Here is a 22,326-nt window from a genome sequence, read left to right on the forward strand (position 1 = left end):
TAATTTATTTTGTCCATGTAAGGAGTTGATGGGAAGCAGTAATATAAACAAAAGAGGTGAGTGCCTACTTGAATTTATATATAGCAATAAATTAATGGTTATGAATGAGGGCAATAGGCCGACATTCATAAATGCAATTAGGGGAGAGGTCCTTGACATTTCTTTTTCAGGCCCTTCAAATCTCCAGGTGATGACGGGATATATCCTGCATTTTTGCAGAGGGGTTTATAACATATCGCCAGAGCACTGTTGGAAATTTTTCGTGCCAGCTATGCGTGGGGTTACATACCTCAGCCTTACTTCTTTTCTACTGAAAGCAATGGAAAAAGTGATTGATTGATTTATACGGGACGATGCACTGGGAAGCAATCCCTTGCATGAATCTCAGTACGCCTATCAGTCGGGAAGTGCGGGAGGTGGCAGTTGGCTGCTTCCTTGATATAGAGTGAGATTTTGACAACACCGCACATCATGTCATCTGTGGGTCGTTGCACACAATCTGTTGGGATTGATGCGACGGGGGTTCATTTTGTGGGGTTGGCGATGAGATCGCCGTGCACATTCGCAATTGTCTTGGACATGGGTCCCTAAGTGTTCGGGAACTGTTGTCCAACACCCTCAGGGATATCTCCGACTTTATGGTTGGGACGGGGATATTATAGGCGGGAGCGTGGGGAGGCTACAATAAGTCAAGAATGTCTGCGGTGGCTTGGGGGATTACTCCTGTCCCACTCGATTCCCTTAAAATCTGCAATCTACAATTACTGTAGAAGGCAATGCGGAGAAAATTTACCGATAATTACAAAATTCATGCCTTTGTAGCCGAGTTAGTAGAGCGTCCGCCTAGAAAACTGTATATAACTTCCTAAGCTAGAAGTACATAACTTATGTCTAATAATACAACGTGCCTGCTATAAAGCGTTTCGAGGAAATCAAATAGGCTGACTTCACTTTTTAGAACATTGATATTATATAGGCCGAATTTTTTGAATATGTCTAAGACAACACAAGTAAGTATTGCAAATTGGCCGATTTACAAATTGGCCGAGCTTTTTAGGAAAGATATAGTGCGACCGATTATGTGTTGATCCCATCAAATTTTTTTATCATACTTTTATTCTAACGATTATAACTACACCTACCGCATATTATTAACAATTTAAATAAACAAAATAAATAATTATTACAAAAATTTCCACGAATATTTAAAGAAAATTCCTTAAGTATGACAGTATAAATTAGTATGTACATGTATGACAAAATGTACATATGTAAATGTAGATACTTACATTTATTTGAAATCAAATACCATATTTAATTTCGAGAGAAAAAAATTAATTGGTTTCTAAATCCATAACTTATTCGATATACACACATGTATGTATTCTAACGCTTCTTTATTATATTTTCTTTTTGCAGACTTACTCAATGGATTGTTATTTCCGTCAATCATGGGTTGATAAACGTTTGGCTTTTAAAGGTGCACAAGATACTTTAGCACTAAGCATATCAATGTTAGAGCGTATATGGAAACCGGATACATATTTTTATAATGGAAAACAAAGTTATTTGCATACGATTACAACGCCAAATAAATTTGTTAGACTTCATCAGGATGGAAGAGTTTTATTTTCAAGTCGGTAAGTTTTAAATTTCCATTAATTTTTCTTTTTATGATTCTTTGTGTACATTAGAATGTTTAATGTATTGTACTTATATGTATGTGTATATAACGATAGTATAACAGTTTGTCAATTTACGAAGGAAATCTTTTGGCTTCCTGTTGCCTAGAATATAATAAGAATGGGAGAAAAAGAAGGAAGGGAATAAAAATGAAAAAAAAGAAAAAATTATTTAAGGATACAAAATAGAAAAAAAATTTGCTTCCTTAACAATAGAGAAAGGGAATATTTTTTTTAACGTTTTTATCTTCCAAACATTTATGGTTTTCTTCATAATTCCTTGATATTTTTATTCTTGATTCAAATTTGGTTTTCTATTCATAGATGACGTACCTATATTTATATACATATGTATGTATTCTTCTCTGAGAAAATTTAGTCGCTAATGTTTCGTGTAAATATTTGTCATGGAGAATTGTTTTTTTATTTTTTTTCTATTTTTTTGATAATTGATTGAGAGAAAATTTTTGATAATGAGAAATCTAGGAATGAGAATTAAAATAAAAAAATACAAATATAAGAAAAATAATTGGGGCAATCAAGTGATGAGCTGTTTTTGGATTGAATCAAACAATTTATAGTTGAGCGATTTTAATTTTTTCTGAAATTGGAATAAAAATTCTTGGATTTATAGTTGATGAGCATAAAAGTATTTTTAGACCTAATTTATTAATATATTATTTTCAACATATTTATTAATAAAAGTTTTTTTAAATTCAAAATTTAAAACAAGTAAATTTTCCAGAAAAATGAAATATTTTTGGAGAGATTTCTCTCGCTCGGTTTGTTTGTTTGTCAGACTATCAGTCTGTTTGTGCAAATCAAATTTTTAAATTTTTACTATTTTCCGAATTTACATCATTTTTACTATTTTCTTTACAAAGTTCCGTATCTCAGGAACTAATTGACGGAATTTTTGAAATTTAATATTTGACTTGTGTTTTGAAATTAACTTGTAAACTTTGCAAAGAAATAGGAATTTAATATATAAAGAAAATTTTCGTAATCTGATGCTACACTTTAACAATGTGTTCGGTTATGGCTTGTTCACATCAGATTTTTCAAAATGTTTTTTCAATTGCTGGAAATCTGCTTCTTTAAAAAACTATTGGTTCCTTTATTTAAAAATATTCCTTCACTATATAAAAATTTCTAAAAACAAACGTTTCCTTTTAAAAAATTCCAAAATTTAATCAACTTAGAACACGACAAAAGCAAATGATATTATTTTGTATCTACGTTTTGATAGCAAAGTTTTGCTTTTAATCTTTTTTAAATCTCTTTTTTTCTTAACTTTTTTCCGATTTTCGCGGATTATATTTTGTGATTTTACGGTTTTTCCTGTGTTATCTACTAATAAGGATGTTAAAAGTGTTGTAATGTTTAAAACTTTTATTTTCTTTTCCCTTCGTTATTGTATGTGTCATTATCACTGTAGATGCAGCTGCAATTTCATAGCAATATTTGCTTTGCTTAAATGTAATTTTCTAGTTTTTACAATATTGGTTGAAAAGGAAGTTCTTAAATTCTAATCGGATATTAATGTTTAATTTTCGCTATTTTAAAAGCAATTTTCGAATTCATACAAATTGTAAGTTTAAAAGTTTAAATTATTATAAATGTAAATAGAATGTTCCGTAATTTACTTCCCATTTTTAAAAAATGTACTAAATACATTAGGATTTATAAGAATAAATAAATTTTTCGAGTGTGCATATACATACATACATACATAGCTATATTTTTAAATTTAAAATTAAATCTCTTGTCCTGGTAAGAAAAAATTTTAGAACACTTTTTTCAATAATTGATAGCAAGTATAAATTGTTCTGATAAATTGATTTCAGGTTTATTTTCCTGAAAACTATTGTTACTATTTTTTTTTTCTAAATAATTTTTATAAATTCTTTAAAAATGTGATGCTTCATAGGCCAGTAGAAATTAAAAATAATTTCCTTGGATTCCGTATTGTCTTTTCATCGACCGCATTGCATAAAATAAGGGAGATAATGTGATGGCATCAAATTTCGGATGTCGAGTGTTCGGTGGGAACCCATTTCTTCATAGTAGGGAAGCGTAAATAAACTATTTTTAAAGAGTTGCCGTGCTGTCGGTTTGGGTGGCACACGTATATCTTAAATTCGGCTGAACCAATTTTGATGAAATTTTATATGTGCGATTAACTTTTGGAATATATCAGACCTTGAAAACTGCACCTTCTTTCAGTTCCCGAGGTCTAACATATCCCAAATTTCCGATTTTGTTTCGATGTGTTAAAATGTTGAGTTTATAAATTTTTTGGAGGGATAAATTCTCGAGCTCGATTCTCTTGAAATATGATAGTTGAGTTGTGGTTAATACCGAAACTAACTAGTGAACTTTTCAGGGAATTCGGATGGCACAAGGCGAATTTCTACTAAGAGCAAAATTTAGACTTTTCATACATTAGATATAGTTAACATACTAAATGCTTACCTTAAAATTGAAAGAAAGGAAGTGTTCAAAAGTGTTCAAAAGTCACTTTCATATTCCTCTGCTACACTTTCACAAAACTGGGAAATACACATTGCGGCCGGTTTTGTACTAATCACATCAGATTTTTTTTCGTTTGGTTCCTGTTTGCAATACCGACTAAGTTTAATCATTTTAGGAAATTGTTTCGTAAAATCATTTTAAATATTCAGTGATTCGAATTACTTTGCAATTTACAAGACTATTACGCTATCTGTACAATTTACAATTTACTTTGCAATTAATTCTGATTTTAAATATTTGAATTGGAAATTTTTATTAAAATTTATTCATTTTTCCAGAAATGCTCAAATGAATTAAAAACCTCGTAAAGAATTTAATTTTACTTCGACTTAATTAAAAAGCTAACAGGTGATATTTTACTGTTCATGTGAATTTCACGAGTTGCCGTTCTGAGTTTATATCTGAGTAAATTTTTTTGAGCTTTGTTTTACACAGTTTTTAGAGCTTTGTTTTACTGAGCTTTGTTTGAATGCTTCTCTTATATAAAATTCTATATAATTTGTTTTGGTAACTCCATCTCACTTAGCATACTCCGTTATACTCGTTTTCCATTACGCCATGTTCGTAAAAAATTTTAAACAGTATTTCGTGGTCTACACTGTCGAACGCTTGTTTTAGATAAAAAAACATATTACCTATTTTGAATTTTTATATTAATATTTCAAAATTTAATAATTTAACCAGCAGTTTGAAGATGTTGAGCAGTACAATTTGACGGAAAAATTCATTTTTTTTTTTAAATTCTAGTAAAACTTTTACTAAGATTGCCCTTAAATAAGCATTCCTTGTACGTTTTTGTTGTACATATGTATATGTAGTCCCTACTTTTGTCTAATACTTTAAACAAACTCAAAAAAAAAAAAAATATTAAGGAAATTGAGGAAAATTGAAAATTTTCTGTATTTTTTATTTTAATTTTGTATTTTTATAAACAAATACTTATACATATATTTTGTTTTTTTTCGTCTTTATTCAGTAATATTTTCAACTTCATTAAATTTTTTTATTAAACATATTAAATACTTTCATAAGCATTGTTTGTAATGTAAGGCGAAAATTATATTCAGAAAAATATATTATTTTTCTTTTATTACCTAATATTTTTTATATAATGTACTGATGTATGTACATGGATATACAATAAAAACTGGACTATAAATTAAAAATGAAATGCAAGTCATAAAGATTATTATTACATCTTGAACACGGCGTTTTATGCGAAAATTTAAAAATATCTTTAATTATTTTCAAAATAAGAAATAAGGTAAAGTTTAGACCGCTACTTGTTGAACTAGTAATGTAATTCTTGAGTTTTACTTGAATTTATTTGAGCGAGATCGAAGATTTGGAGAGTAAGTCTTATATCGAGGTAGGCCAAGGAGCTTGTGGGTAATTATGATCAGAAGCGGTGTAGAAAAATAATACGAATCGATAGGAACCAGGTGAAAATGCTCGCAGATTACAAAAGTTAGCACACTGCCAAATTAGGGTGCTCACGAGGAAGTTTAGTCTGAATGACGAGAGCACTTGCAGGTTCTGCGGGGAAATGTATGAGTCTTCGATACATCTCCTCAAATAGTGTGAAGTGTTGATTCACAGCAGAAGGGATTCTCTGGATCTTATTGCCCCTTCGCGGTTCTTTGTTATCCCATGTCTAATCTAGCCTACTTGCATCTAACTGACGTATATAATGACGTATTTTGAAAAACTTTTTCTGAAATAGAAGCGAAAATAGAATTTTAACAACTTCCATACATTCTCATTGATTTATCGTACATGCCCGTAATTTTATTATTATTTGAATACAATTTCTTTGCATATATCATTATGTATTTATTCATTTTCTACTTTTAAAAGTTTTCATTCATTAGTTAATATTTAAAATAAGAAAATCTAAATGTAATAACGAAACATTAAGCAACGACTCAAATATTTTATAAAAATATAAATGTATAGAACCTTTCTCATTATTACATTCAAAAGTAATCATAAAAGATAAAATATATATTTTATTTTTAGGAAAGCGATATTTACATATGTAGAAGGATATTAAAGGATAAAGAATTTTAATTTTCGACAAACAATAAAAATATTGCTTTCTTTATTTACATATATACCGTTATTTTAATGCAAAACATGCATCTCCCCGCCAAACTATTTTAAAATAACTTGAACGAAAGAAAATACGTTCTAAAATTGGACCATTCGTGATTCGTAAGAATGTTTTAATTGGCAGGCTTTGCATTAAAGTGTCTCAAACCATTCCGTAATCATAATGAACAATTTATGAGCTGCTTCTAATAAGCGCTTTATTGACATTGAAGTAATATTTATATAAATGTCAAATTTACTAAAAATTATTTATAATTTGAAAATTTTGCTTTAAAAATTTTTCAATGAAGTTAAGAAGCGGCTCTAAAGCTCTTAAGCGTGTTATAAAAACATACTAGGTCTGCCATAGCCCCGGAAGACTTCTCCAGTGCTCCGACCGCCTTCTCTCAGATTTCTTTCTTAGCTCCAAACGAACTGTATGTGGCGCGGTTGCGCAGAAGGGCTCCGACATAAGTATATAGGTGTGTTAGTTCCCCTCCCTGCTAGTGCGTCAATTTTATTAAAATATAAATAATCTTTTATTCATGTAAGCATACAATGTTTCCAAATTTTATTCGGGCTCTGAGAAGGTTTCGTGAGATTTTGGACAACCATGATTTGGAAGTTAATTTACAAATTCCATTACTATCCGATATAACGTATGTATAAAACACTCATAGAATTTGGAGCTTATCAACAAAATCTGTCTGAAAATGGTTCAAAATTTTTTCATTCTATATGGTTTCTTAGACAAGTATATATGTAATGACAGCATACAAATATTCAATAATTATTTTGCTTTTCCATTTTGATTTCCTCACACATGTTAAGATATTAAGTACGTACGTGCTTATACAACTTCTTCAACATTATTTATGTATGTATATATGTATATATTATGGTGTACGAGATCTATATGTACACGTAATGTATCTTAATTTTTGGTGATTTATATTCTTTCAGTCTAATAATTTCAAGGTGATACGCACTTATAAAATAATATTTTTAGAATTGCAAAAGAGAACAGTAATAATGGCCGTAAAATATGCGTACATACATATATAAAATAATATTACGTGTGTGCACAAATACATGTACTAAATTTTTTTTAAAAATTTATAAAATATTGTACTTTAGTTAGTAGAAGTTTTAAATTTTTGAAAAGCCCTCTAAAAAATTACATTTGTTCTTTTAACTTTTTTTTTGCAAAATTAATAATTTGCATGTCATTTTAAATTCAAAATTTTAAACATTAAATTAACATTTGTCAAATAACCCAGATCTTTTCCCAATTAAAATGTCACATGCTTTTTTGTTTTGATTAAATTTATTGAAGGCATTGATTGAAGTTTAATTTTTAATTTAGTTTTCAATTAAATTTATGTATATATGTACATATGTTTGTGAGTAAACAACCGTAATTTATTTTACCTAATGTAAAACCCTCATTCAAAAATGTTTATTGGTAATACTTTCGTATAATTGTTTCAGTATGATTAAGCACATTAGAACTTTCCTTTAAAATTGATATAAAATTTTAAACTACTCCCAAGTAATTTTTAAATGCATTTTCATATAATTTTTGCATATGATCGATTATGACTGGAAAAATTTGTCTTCCCGCAATTTTATTTTTTTTATTATATGTTTTGTCGTTTTAGATTAACAATAAAAGCTGGATGTCCAATGAATTTAGAAGATTTTCCCATGGATGTTCAAAAATGTCCATTAAAATTTGGATCATGTAAGTGCTTAGATTTTTGATTTTTGTCTAAATTAGAATTACCTTGTTCCTAAGTTAGTTTTGCAACCAGCCGGCGTATATTATTATTATATTTAAAGTAAAGCTTTATCTATTTTGGTAAATTTGTTTTTTTTTTCTTATTATAGTTGGTTATACCACTGCCGATCTTATATATAGGTGGAATAAAAATCGTACAGTTGCAATAGCGGAAGATATGAAATTATCACAATTTGATTTAGTTGATTGTCCATCAGATAATGTGACAGATACCGTATATAAAACATCTTTTACAAGGGGAAATGATGGCCCAGCTGTTACAATATCTTGTAAGTAAAAATTTTGTTTTTTTTAAATTTGTGCTTAAACTTATTTAATTTTAATAATCATTATAAAAAAATCAGTTATACACTCTACATATATTTCATAATCATTAAAGTATAAAATCTATTAAATCGGTCACTTCACTTCTATAAATCATAAAATTTATTGATTTTATACTTATTTTGTTCGAAAAATGATAAAGATATAATATGATGATATTAAAAAGTGAAATGAAACCTGAGAAATATTTTGAATTCTCTTGAGGGATTTGAGATTTTCAAATTTAAGCATTTTCTGCTTGCAACTCATATTTCGTTTTCCTTCAGAGAAAATTTTGATTTCACTTAAAATGTCTGCCATGTGTTGAAGAAAAATTATAAAATTTTGTTATTTTTTTCTGTAACGGGTTGTTTTTTTTTGCTATTTGAATTTTCATGTTATTATTTGTGATATTTCACCCGTGTTCATAACGGTTGTAAATGCCAAACTTAATTCAGTATTACTGGCCATTTTACCATATTTTATTAATGGCGCCCGAACAGTATACTTCCAAATTACTTATGTCTAATAAATACAAATTAAAAATTCGTTTGACTTATTGGTTTTTGGCTTATTATCTGATCACTCTGTTCTATCATTTTTTCTATGTATTTCTAGTTATATGAATGCGGCTTTAGAAACCTTTATTGAAGGTTTAATTTTTATTAATCCCTACCTAAAGTGTAGTTGTTGGAAATATTTACGCACTAAATCATATTTAAAAGATAAATGCCAACGTCCGTGACTATTTAAATTGAAATAAAAATTACATTATCTTTTCCAAGTTTTCTTCCCAAATTTAAAAATAAACCGGTTTAAAAATCACCAAACCTTGACTAGAAGCTTAATCAATCATACAAATATACGCATGGGATTCAGAAGTCCCTTCATATTTTGAGAAATGTAGGTGCATAATATTCTACCCTTATAGAATATGCTGCTTTACTACCATCAGTTGATTTTTAAGAACAAAATTTATCTTTTAATATTACTTCTTTATATAGAGTAATAAAACGAAGCGGACAGAAATAATTTATTACACATATGAGCTTAAGTTAACAGTCAAGACTTAATAGTCAAGCTAATTAGTTATAAACAATCAGCAAAAAAATTAGCTGTTTTCTCTTTCAAGCCCTTCAAATCTCCAGGCGATGACGGGATATATCCTGCATTTTTGCAGAGGGGTTTCCAATATATCGCTAGAGCACTGTTGGAAATTTTTCGTGCCAGCTATGCGTGGGGTTACATCCCTCAGGCATGGAGGGTGGCTAAAGTGACGTATATTCCGAAGGTGGGTAAGCGACCAAGCAACCACCCAAGGTCTTTCCGTCTAATCAGCCTTACTTCTTTTCTATTGAAAGCAATGGAAAAAGTGATTGATAGATTTATACGGGACGATGCACTGGGAAGCAATCCCTTGCATGAATCTCAGTACGCCTATCAGTCGGGGAGGTCTACTGTACTCGCTCTGCAGAGTCTGGTGGGGGTCCTTGAGAACTCACTGGAAGTGCGGGAGGTGGCAGTTGGCTGCTTCCTTGATATAGAGGGAGCTTTTGACATCACCCCATACTATGTCATCTGTGAGTCGTTGCACAAACGAGGGATTGATGCGACGACTAGCAGATGGGTTAATCGGATGCTACAGGATAGGATTATTAAGTCCACCATAGCTGACGATATACTCTTCATCTCCGCTGCAAAAGGATGTCCGCAGGGCGGGGTTCTTTCGCCCCTCCTGTGGTCCATTGTAGTGGATGATCTAATCGCTGCTCTCAGGGGCTCAGGGGCGCGTGTCTGGGGATACGCCGACGATGTGGCCTTCATCGTGCGGGGAAAATTTGAGAGCACTATTTCTGATCTTCTACAGCAAAATTTACGTGAGCACTTTGGTCGCCTTCACCAGACGCAGAAGCAGGGATAGATTAACGAGCCCAATTCTATTTGGTGAACGTATTAGTTATTCTAGGGAGGTGAAGTATCTGGGGGTAACCCTGGATGATCGTTTCTCTTGGAATACCCATATAGATAGAGTTATCGGGAGAGCTACAGCGGCCTTGTGGACGTGTAGGAGCTTCATCGGGGGGGCCTGGGGAATTAGTCCCAAAATAGCACTGTGGCTATATACGGCATTTGCAAGGCCCATCGTCACCTATGCGTCGATTGTATGGTGCCGCAAGGCTCAGCAGGCGGGTGTGTGGGCCAAGCTGGAAAAGCTACAGAGGCTAGCCTGCCTGGGAGTGACCGGGGCGATGAGGACGGCTCCCATCGCTGCATTGGAGGTGATGATCGGAGGGACCGCCACTGCACCTCCATATAATGAAGGAAGCTCGGCTAGTGACTTACCGACTTCTCTCTGGCGAGGACGGGGCAGGGCTAAAGTTGGCCCACAGAACTCACAGAGACTTCATTAAGGGCGATCCGATTCTAAGAATAACCATGTCGGATACCTGTCTGCCGCGGTACAACTTCGACCACAGGTACAGGGTTCTGTTTCCCAATCGATGGACGTGGGATCGGGGTGGTCCGGTACTTAAGTCGGGTTCGAGCGTGTGGTATGCGGACGGGTCCAAAACGGAGTCGGGTGTGGGTTCGGGCGTATACGGTGTCCGCCCGGACACGCGTGTATATGCAACCCTTGACCCGTATTGCACAGTGTTCCAGGCCGAAATACATGCAATAGAGATCTGTCTGAGAATCAATTTGGAAAGGGGGTATAGAAACAGCACCATCTATGTGTTCTCAGACAGCAGGGCTGCACAGCTGGCGCTCCGTTCAGCTCAGGTTACATCCAAGCTGGTCTGGAGCTGCCTTGCTGCACTTATGGAATTGGCATCGGAGAACAGAGTGACGCTCATTTGGGTGCCGGCCCATAGTGGCCATGCGGGCAACGAAGTTGCCGATGGGCTTGCGCGGAGGGGATCTGGGGTTGATTTTGTGCAGCCGCTGCCTTTCTGCGGTCTGCCTTCTTCCGCCGTGGGGGCCAGGCTTGCCTGCCTACTGAAAGGGTGCCGTCATGCGAAAGTGCTTCTTTCGGCGTGCGGAGCTGCTGGGGATGAGCAGGAGCCGGGTTCGCACTATTGCGAATTTCTTCACGGGGCACTGCCCAGTGAAGTACCACCTGCATAGGCTGGGGAAGTCGGGCTCCCCCCTGTGCAGATTTTGTGGGGGTGGCGATGAGACCGCCGTGCACATTCTCTGCGACTGTCCGGAACTGGGTGTTCGGCGCCGCAACTGTCTTGGACATGGGTCCCTAAGTGTTAGGGAACTGTTGTCCAACTCGCTTAGGGATATCTCCGGCTTTGTGATTTGGACGGGGATATTATACGGGAGAGTGGGGGGGGAGGGGGGTACAATAAGTCAAAAATGGCTGCGGTGGCTTGGGGGCTTACTCCTGTCCCACTCGGTTCCCTTGGAATCTACAATCTACAATCTTCTTCTAAAACAAATTCCAAATTCTTCAGCTATACGAATTTAATAGTAAACCCCTGCTTTTTCATAAACTTCTTCAATTTTTTTCGTATCAACAATGGCTATTTCAATTTTATATTTCAATATTAATTCTTCTTTTCTGTTAAATTTTAATCATTTTAACGAATTCAAATTATGAATTCATTAAATTTTAAAATTTATATATTATTTATTATATTACGTATTAAGAACAAGAACTCTTACCTATATGAATAATAAAATCAATTCAAAACAATTCATATGACTAAACAGGTTAAATGATTTTTCTAAATTTTATTTAGACACGTGAAATCAAAAATAGAAAACATAGATTATAATGAATGGGTACTTAAAATTCCGATTATGTGCCATATATATATATGTTGATACTGCATTCTTGCACTATATATACGGGATACATGCTAAATAATATTTCATATTTTCCATTGGTAACTGCTATTATCTTTCAAAGGGAATAATTATTATCAACTAGAGCAAATTAAGAGGAAAAGAAAAAAACAAATTCTATGCATGCTTTGTATCATGTAAAACATTATGTAATGTATGGAAAATTGCCAATGGTATATGAAAAGTTCAATTTATTCAGACTTTTTCTGATGATTTTCTTGTTCTATTTACTTTTTATAAACATACATATGTATGTGTACATACGTGTACATAAATTTATATGTAACTATACGAAGAATAAATTAAACTTTTGAGATTATGCAATTAGAAACTTTTAATACTTACGTAAATATTTTAAGTGTATGAATAAAATTAAAATATTTATTGAAAATTTAAATGAAAAATTTAATGAAATGATATTAGAATATGAAATTGTATAATTATTAGAGATGTACGTAAGATTTTTCAGTAATTTTGTATGAAAATTTAAAAATATAATGTCGCACTTAAAGCAAATTAAAGTTGAAATTATTAAAACTAATGAAATTTAACTCTTTGCCGATTTTAATTGCTAAAACAGTCTAAAAGTTAAAATTTGATTTAATTTCTTCTTCTTCTTACTAGGCCTTACAGACCATGAGGGTCCTGAGCCTGACTTATCATTTTTTTCCATCCGCCGCGGTCCTGGGCGGCTCTCCTCCAATTGGAGACACGAAGTCTTTCCAAATCCGCCGAAGTTTCGTCTCTCCAACGAAGATGCGGCCTACCTCGCCGTCTCATTCCTTCGGGTCTGGATTCGAACACTCTCCTTGCTGGGGCGCTTTCGGACATTCGTGCAATGTGGCCCAATCAGTGTAGCCTCTTTATCTTGATTTTGCTGACTACATCAATGTCCTGATACAGCTCGTAGAGTTCGGCGTTATATCTTGTCCTCCAGACCCCCTGCTCATTGACAGGACCAAATATGCGACGAAGAATCTTTCGCTCAAAAACACCAAGGCATTGCTCACTTGTCCTAGACAGTGTCCAAGCTTCCGATCTATAAAGTAAGACTGGAAGAACGAGCGTCTTGTACTGCTGCAGCTTAGTGTTTCTGGATAGGAGTTTTGAACCCAGTTGTTTTCGCAAACCGAAGTAGAAGCGATTTGCCAGGGTTATTCTACGTCGCACCTCCACACTGATGTCATTGGCGGAATTTACATTAGTTCCCAGGTAGATGAACTCCATAACTACCTCAAAATTATATGAGTCAACCGTGACCAATATGATGGACAGTGGTCGCCTTGGTGGTTGACAGCATATATTTCGTCTTGGTCTCGTTAACACTCAGACCCACTTTTTTTGCTTCCTGATCAATCTTCAAGGCTTCAATGACCGCGAGCGAGCGACTATGTCGATGTCGTCAGCAAAACCCTACAGCTGCACGGATTTAAAGAAGATAGTGCCTTAGGTGTTAACACCCGCGCGACGCACTATTTGTTCCAGCACAAGATTGAAAAAGTCGCATGACAGCGCGTCCCCCTGGCGAAAACCGGAACGCTTCCGAAATACTTCCGATGTATTTTTCCCGATTGTCACCGAACATCTAGTATTTTCTAGCGTCATCCGAGATAAGCGAATAATTTTGCTCGGGAACCCAAATTTTGCCATCGCCTCATATAGTGCGGCTCGATGTATGCTGTCATAGGCAGATTTAAAATCGATAAATAGGTGGTGAGTATCGATTTGAAATTCGTGGGTCTTCTCTAGGATTTGACGAAGTGCGAAGATCTGATCGGTGGTAGATTTTCCAGGTTTAAAACCACATTGATAGTTTCCTATCACGTTGTTACAGAGTGGTTTTAGTCGTTCGCACAATACGTTGGATAGAATCTTGTATCCGATATTTATTAGGGATATTCCACGATAGTTGTTGCAGGACGTGATATCACCTTTCTTGTGGATTGGCCTTATGATGCTAACACCCCATTCGTCGGGCATGCTTTCCTCCATCCAAATGCGGTATATGATCTGGTGCATGCTCCTAACCAGTACATCACCCCCAGCTTTGAACCGCTCTGCTGGCAGGCCATCAGAACCAGCCGCCTTATTGTTCTTGAGCTTTTGAATGACGTTGTTAACTTCTTCGAGGCTAGGTGGAGTTACCTCTTCGTTGTTAACAGGAGTGTTTGTTGTGGATGCATCGCTTTCGGTGTTTTCCGAATTCAGCAACCGCTCGAAATGCTGCTTCCACGCTCGCAATATCCCTTCCTCATCGGTCACCAAATTTCCCGCACCATCGCCTAGGGCACATGTGTAGGGCTTGAATCCAGCTGAGAGCTGTTTTGTTTTTCTATAAAAGCTCCTTACTTCCGCTCTGTCTCTATGTTTCTCTATATCCTAGAGCTGAGATCTCGCGTGGTCCCGTTTTTTTCTCCTAAGTACCCTCTTTTCTTCTCGTCTCTTTGCCTTATATTCCTCTTGTGCCGCCCTAGTTTTCCGTTGCAGCGCTTTTCTGTATGCCTCATTTTTTTCCGCCGTCAATCTCGAACATTCATCGTCATACCAAGGGTTCCTTGAAAATGGTGGTTTATAACCCAAGATATCACTGGCCACCCCCTTCATGATGTCTGCGTACTGTTTCCATTGTTCATTAACGGTCGTAAAAACAAGTTAACGGAATTAATTTTCTCGCAAAGACGGTCTCTAAAGGCTCCGGCAAGCTCGGTGGATTTCAAATTTTTAATGTTGAATTTCCGCGTTGTCGCAGTATGCAGTTTTTTAACATTGCATATTCGAGCTCTGAATCTAGCTGCAACTAAAAAGTAGTCAGAGTCGATATTTGCACCCCTATACGTACGCACATTCAAAACACTCGAGCAGTGACGAGCGTCGATGAGAATATGGTCAATCTGATTGGTTGTACGACCATCCGGGGTCAGCCAGGTACCCTTGTGGATATCTCGGTGCGGAAAATACGTGCTACTTATGACCATGTTGCAAGACGCCGCCAGATCGATCAAGCGGAACCCATTGTCGTTGGTGGTGTGATGAAGACTATGGGTGCCGATAGTTTTTCCAAATATTTGCTCTCGACCAATCTTCGAATTGAAATCCCCCAACAAGATTTTTGCATCATATCGTGAGCAGGCTCTATAAGTTTTGTAGAGAACATCATGGAAATTCTCCTTGGCGGAATCCTCTGCCTCATTGTTTGGGGAATGTGCGCATATTAGGCTGATGTTATAAAATTTGGCCCTGATGCGGATAACGGCCAAACGCTCATTGATTGACTTAAACCCGATGACGTTACGTCTAAGCCTGTCACCAACTACGAATCCGCATCCCAATATGTGATGCTTTTTGTGGTAGCTGTAATAAATATCGCATTTCTTTTTCTTTAAAATTCCAGATCCTATCCAACGTATTTCCTATATTGCAGTAATGTCTGCCTTATACTGCACGAGAATGTTTTCCAAATTATTAGATGCACCTGTCGTGTAGAGTGTTCTTATATTCCAGGTGCAAATCCGTAAATCCTAGTCCTTGATATGTTTGCCGTGTCTGTTACCATTAGATCCAACCAGTCTATTCGAGGCTTCACTTAAGTCTCCCATAACTGACAAGTTTTACAGGTAAGGTAGTTAGCCTTACGCCAACCCCAAACCGGGGCCAAAGTTCGCGCTTAGAGTTTCGGCCATTTCTGCCAGCGGGTGCTGGAAGAAATGTTGCCAGGGGCTACCACGTGGAGGTAGAGTAAGCACTTGCCCAGGAACTCAAACAGTTACACAACTGGGTCAGCGACCGATCAGTTGCTACCCTGTTGCTCCCAGACCAGGCCCCCTTGATTTAATTTAAATTTAGAAAATTAAAAAAGGTTTAAAACTTTAGATGAAGCTATAATAATAAGGTAGTATTGGAACGGGTTATTAGTTTGGAATTTTGGGTGCTATTTACTATTTACTCCCATTTATATTTATTCTACAACTGTACACTTACTTCTCCTACTTTGACAATAATTGAAATAAATTTACACGCCCAGACATCCAAAATGCAATCCAAGTGTAGGTTTTTTATAGTGCAGTACTATTAACTGCAGTATTAAAGCCGTATTAAAACTTTAAAACCGACCGTAAAAAAAATATAAAACAATTCAAAGTAGTTTAAACATTTCGGATCACTATATTGGAAATTGAAAGTAAATAAATGTCAAATGAACGAATTTTGTTACCAAATATTTCAAAAACACATTGGTTAGCTGTCAAAATGTTAAATATTGTACAAACGGGGTAAATAAATTTGTTCAAATTATCAAATTTTTTAATTGAATAACATTGGCAACATGTATATTAAAAAAGCCTTGACGTGTACATAATGTTGACATGCATAGTGAAAATATAGTTTCGATTTTTTCACTACTCTGTTTGCATTGTTGCTGCATGGTTGAAACACTTTTTTAGCAATCTAATCTTGTTACAATGTATAAATTTTTTTTCTGCAATATGAATCACAGATACAATGTAATACTAAATTACTACTGCATTTTGGATATCAGGAATAATTATGTTCAAGATACTTTCGAGTTGACCCCCTACTACATTATAAATCAAATTCAATTGCAGTCTGCAAATTTGCAGTAAATTTTAAAAATTCTACACTTTTTTTATGATTTCTTATTTAAAGTATTGTTTTAATGTTTTAGTTTTATTTTTTAATTTCGCAATTTTTTAATATTGCAATTTTGTTTTTGTTAGCAGATTGTACTTGGTTGTTATTTAATGGGTAATTGCAGATAACATTTCTTCTATTACGCATATTAATTGGAGACATTTTATTAAAACATATTAAAATATTTTTACTTTTGTGCCATATTTTTTTAAATGATCATAAAGAATTAAGTTGGTCGTATACAAAGGATTAAATTGATGACAATAAAAAATCTTCTTTCTGATATTATTATTTATAACTCTTTATAGAATATCCTTGACAATGAAATTGATGGTAATACACGTATTATATTTTGTATTAAAAATTATATTATTAAAAATGAATTTCAGTTATAATATCCTCAAGGCTATAAACTAGAATATTATATTTTTAAGGCTTTTATTGAACTTTATTGTACAATTCAATGAAGTATATAAAAAAATTTACAAGATTTAAAAGAAAATTTATTTGGGTTTGCAATATGCGTAGGCGGAGGTGTTACAAATACGTGTGCAAATGTCAATAGAAATTTGAATAATGTGAATGGTAAAAGTAAATAAAATTCATTTGGCAGAAATGTTAACAGAATCGACTTTGAATTTAGATTTATGAGAACCGAATTTGTATAAATTGAAGATTTGTAGATTGGCAGGTATCATCTTTAGGTAAGGTCACTGCAGCCATAAAGACTTATTGTAACATCCTGCCGTTAGTAAAGTAGCAGGTAATCTTTATGTAATTACAGATTCGTCCAAGCGTCACCTTTTCGAGGTTGCCAGAATCATATTCAGAAAGTATGCACAGTCGTCTCATCTTCATCAGGAAAAAGTTATATATACAGTTCCCGAATTTTGCAAATGCTAACAGATCATGCAATATGCAGTTGGAAGGCCGAATATGAACTTGTCTCATCCCTATTAGACGCCAATAACTCTTTAGCACTTCTAAGAGATGGACCAGGAATAAAGAGTTTTGTCTGACTTATTTCCACCGTCCTTTTCGTTCCAAACACGCCTTCATGAGACATTCTAACCTCTCACAGAAATAACCAACGTTACCCTCGATTTCACAAGAGCATTCGCCTCTTCGTTACCATAAATATCCATATGCGTCGGAACCCACGATCGCCAGGAAAATTCAAATATGCATTACTTAATTTCTCAGAACTGTTTAGATATTCTATGCGTGAAAGCTTTATTCAATTTTATTTTTAATATAAATTTTATGCTCACGTAGTTCAAATAATTTTATTAAAGGCAAAACCAAAAGCTTCGTTAATTAAAATTATGGTAAATGTGAAATTGTAGATAAAAAACATTTTGTTTGTTATACATTTCTCTTCTTTGTCCCTAATTTTAGGAAATTTTGATAAACTCCGAACATTAAGCACAAATCAAACAAATACACTTAAAAATATTGTTATCTAAGAATTCTTTGTGTACCATACTCTTTCAGCTTTTTAGAATTCTAAATGAAAAACTTTATTTATAGGCCATTTTTTGTATTCTTTTTGTTTTTAGGTTAAAATTAAGTGTGAATTTAGTGTAGAAATTGATCCTCTTGCGCACATTAGGTTAGGATTTGTACAGTACGCAACTAGCGTTAAAAATAATAAATTTTTAAATAGTCTAAAATAATGTTAAAACTGTTTTGGATTTTGAATTTATTTTTGTGTTTAAAACCAATTGGAGTACATTCGGCAAAAAATATATATAATGAGGCAAGTTAATTACAAATTTTATAAGTTCTTTGGAATCATGCAATTATACTAACATTTTTGTTTTAGTACAGCTTTGTAAAAATTCTACTTTGAACAATTCCTTAATACCACATTTGACATCAGATACAAAATATATTCATTGTTTGGATGGTAAATATAAAAGTTTACAAAACTACCGTGAATATGAGTGTCCCAAAGCATATTTATTTAATTCAAAAACACTAAGATGTTATCTTCCAAAAAATGGAAATAATCAATGCCATAAAAAACCAAATGGTTATGCTTTTGAACATCCTTATGCTGAATGTAAATATTTTTATGTTTGTTTGAATGGAAGACGTTTAGTGAAAAATTGTTTATTACCAAATTTACAATTTAATATTCAGAAAGGTTATTGTGAAATAAGTGATGACTTAAAAACCTGTAAGAGATTAAATTGTAGTAAAGATCATTTATTAGGATATACGATACCCGATGGAAAAAATTGTAAAAAATATTATTTATGTCAAAATGGAGAGAAGATCCAGATGAAATGTTTACAAGGTTTAAATTATGATCCTTTAAAAAATTATTGTGTCAAAAAAAATTTTATTATTTGTGAAAATGGAAATGAAAATAAAAGAATTACCTGATTTTTTATAATTTTCATATAAGCAATATTTAATAAAGAAAATTCAAGAAACACTGAATTAAAAATTGGAAAACAACAGGTTTGTAATTTTATTTCATTAAATTTTTGAGTCCCGCCGCGTATTCTACCTGTTTGATTGAGCAACTACATACATTATATTGAATCAATTGAAACATACCTATATAAACAATAAACTGTCCCAAAAACCCCATTCATTCATATTCAAATTCATATCTTTATTTAATTTAAATATGTATGTACTCGTATGTGTGAATAATTTTGTTTTACAATTTCAATTTTATTTATTTTCAGACAAATATTCAATGTTAATTGTAAATTTTTATTTAAAACGTCATATGGGTAATTTTTTAATTCAAGTATACGGACCATGTTGCCTACTTGTTGTATTATCATGGGTATCGTTTTGGTTAAATCGTGAAGCAACTGCCGATCGTGTTTCATTGGGTATTACAGTAATATTAACTATGACATTTTTAGGATTGGAAGCAAGAACAGATCTTCCAAAAGTTCCATATCCAACTGCATTAGATTTTTTTGTTTGTTTATCATTTGTATTTATTTTTGCTACAATTATACAATTTGCTGTGGTACATTATTACACAAAATACGGTTACGGTGAATCTTATTTTATAATTGATTCCGATAGTGAAACGGAATCTGAAACAGATGCTGAAGCTGATGAAACATTAAAAACTTTAAGTCGTATGTCATCAGAAGATTTAAACGCTAGTACCGAAACAACTTTATTTGAAGTTATACCATTGTCAGCATGTTCAGTTGCGAAGAAATATTCGAAAAGAAGGCATCGAAAACAACCACATTCCTGGTTAAGGTGGGAATGTTTTAGACGAAAGAAAATTGAAAAACAAGAAGTTGAAATCGAAATGGAATCTTTTGATGAACAAGAACCGTCTATAAGAACACCTAAAAGTAAGAAATTTCAAAAATTGACTTTTATTTTTTTTGGTTGCATTTAAATCAAATTTTAAAAAAAAAAAAAATAAATTTTTTTTTCAAATTGTATTTTTTAATATAGCTCCACAGAGGCGTTTATATCATCATCATACCTATCCGGCAACAATTCAGGCAACAACAAGTAGTCCAAAACCAGGTCGCAGTACTGATGGAATTTATATTGATCATCATCATCAGCAACATTTGCAGCAGGAACAGCAACAACAACAAACAACAGCTACATCAAGTGCTGATGAAGGAACTGGTGGTATTGATGCAAATGTTCGCAGTACTAATTCACAATATAAACGTAGACGGAAAAAGGAACCCCAAATGAATTCAGTATCGAAAATTGATCGTGCTTCTAGAGTTGTTTTTCCATTATTATTTTTAATTATAAATGTGTTCTATTGGACAGGTTACTTAGCAAGAAGTGCCGCATATCTTGAAAACACTTCCACCTGATGTAATTTTATGGCAATTTAGACAGTCATTTTTTTGGAATTGCTCTATAATTTTCTATTTGTGCTTCACTGAGTCAGAAATTATGTCTAAATTGTCAGTTTTACGCTTACTTTATTGCATATTAAAATAATTTATTTTACGAAAAATTTCACTTTGTTTTTCTCTCTTTCGTTGCAAATAAATTAAATTTTCATTTAATGGAGGAGAAATTCAACACGAAAAACAGTGAAATGTGAAAATGTTATACCAACAAACAAAAAACATGGTTATGGCATATAACTATATTTCAAGTAAAAATAAAACAATAAAAAGAAATTGATTTAAAATAAAAAACTAATACAAAACCATTAATTTTCAAAAACTTTTAAAAAATAATAAAATAAAACAAGACGTAAATAAATTAATTAAGGCTTTTTAGGAATAGTTTGTTTTCATAATAATTTAAGGACAATATTATGACATCTGTCAGTAATGTCAAATCTTTTTTATTTAAACTAAGAAGAAATATGTTTTTATTATGTAAAATATAAGATAATTTTTATTTAATTTGTTAAAAAAATTACATTTATAACTTTATAACTCAAAATATAATCATTATTATATTTGCAATTCATTTTATAAATAATAATATAATGTGCACATAATTATGTAATCACACATATTACAATAGAATTATTAAAATATTTTGGAATAAATAACAATTAATTAAAAAATAGTATTGGTCTTCCAAAATATTTAAATAAGATTTCAATATTCATAATTTACAGTTAATTAATATCATATTTAATTTAAAGAAATCATATAAATTTAAAAGAAAGCCTTAATTCATTGTCAAAGTTACGTCTTTTTATATGTACATTAAAAAAATATTAATTAAAGCAAAATGCCGTATTAAAATCACTATAATTATATGCATGTATAAATATATATGTACGTTTCTATGTGCCAAAATTATTTTTTAGTTAAGATATTTAAAATTTCAATTTTAATTTGACATTTTGATATGTAATTAATATTCTTTTAAAGTTTTTACAACTACCCTTACAATTAAAGTAACTTTTTGTTTTAAGTTGATTGAATACGCATATTTAAATGGGACCGCCGGAATCAAACAAAATTTAACTGACGGCGGTAAAACTTCACGGCGGCGATGGTTTCCATATAATATGTAATGTGTTATATTATATGCAAAATAATGAACGGTTGAGTTTTCTGTTTCCTGCCGTTCTCTGTTAAAAACGGAAATCGTCCGCTGTTGCCGTTCACTATTTTAGTTCTGCTTTTAAATTTATTCACAAAATCAAAATGTCATAAGAATATTGGTGCTATAATGGTCAGATATTTTATGGCAAAGAAAATTTTTTTTTTTAAAATATGTTTCCGGTAACATAACGATACGATGTACACGCTTGAACTTGAACGTATGTATTTTGATAAAAATATATTGAAAGTACGAACATATTGAAATACGAATAAAAACTTAAATGACATTAATCAAGTAATGGTTATCTCAGCTCATACATACATACATATATGTATAAATGCATTATTAATTTGTATAAAACAATACGTACATATTGTG

General features: G+C 32.8%; 1 protein-coding gene across 2 annotated transcripts in view; it reads left to right on the forward strand.

Moving 5' to 3' along the window:
* Positions 1–21,184, forward strand: part of LOC129614814 (gamma-aminobutyric acid receptor alpha-like) — a 59,281-nt gene extending 38,097 nt beyond the window's left edge. For both annotated transcript variants that reach the window (XM_055529710.1, XM_055529711.1), the window contains exons 4-8: positions 1,420–1,640; positions 7,970–8,052; positions 8,199–8,378; positions 19,617–20,255; positions 20,362–21,184. In XM_055529710.1, coding sequence (XP_055385685.1) covers positions 1,420–1,640; positions 7,970–8,052; positions 8,199–8,378; positions 19,617–20,255; positions 20,362–20,744 — 1,506 coding nt within the window. In that variant the 3' untranslated portion in view covers positions 20,745–21,184. The remainder of the gene's footprint in view (positions 1–1,419; positions 1,641–7,969; positions 8,053–8,198; positions 8,379–19,616; positions 20,256–20,361) is intronic.
* The last annotated feature ends 1,142 nt before the right edge of the window (positions 21,185–22,326 follow it).

Source organism: Condylostylus longicornis, unplaced genomic scaffold (assembly GCF_029603195.1).
Source record: "Condylostylus longicornis isolate FDR11 unplaced genomic scaffold, ASM2960319v2 ptg000119l, whole genome shotgun sequence".
Classification (NCBI taxonomy): Eukaryota; Metazoa; Arthropoda; class Insecta; order Diptera; family Dolichopodidae; genus Condylostylus; species Condylostylus longicornis.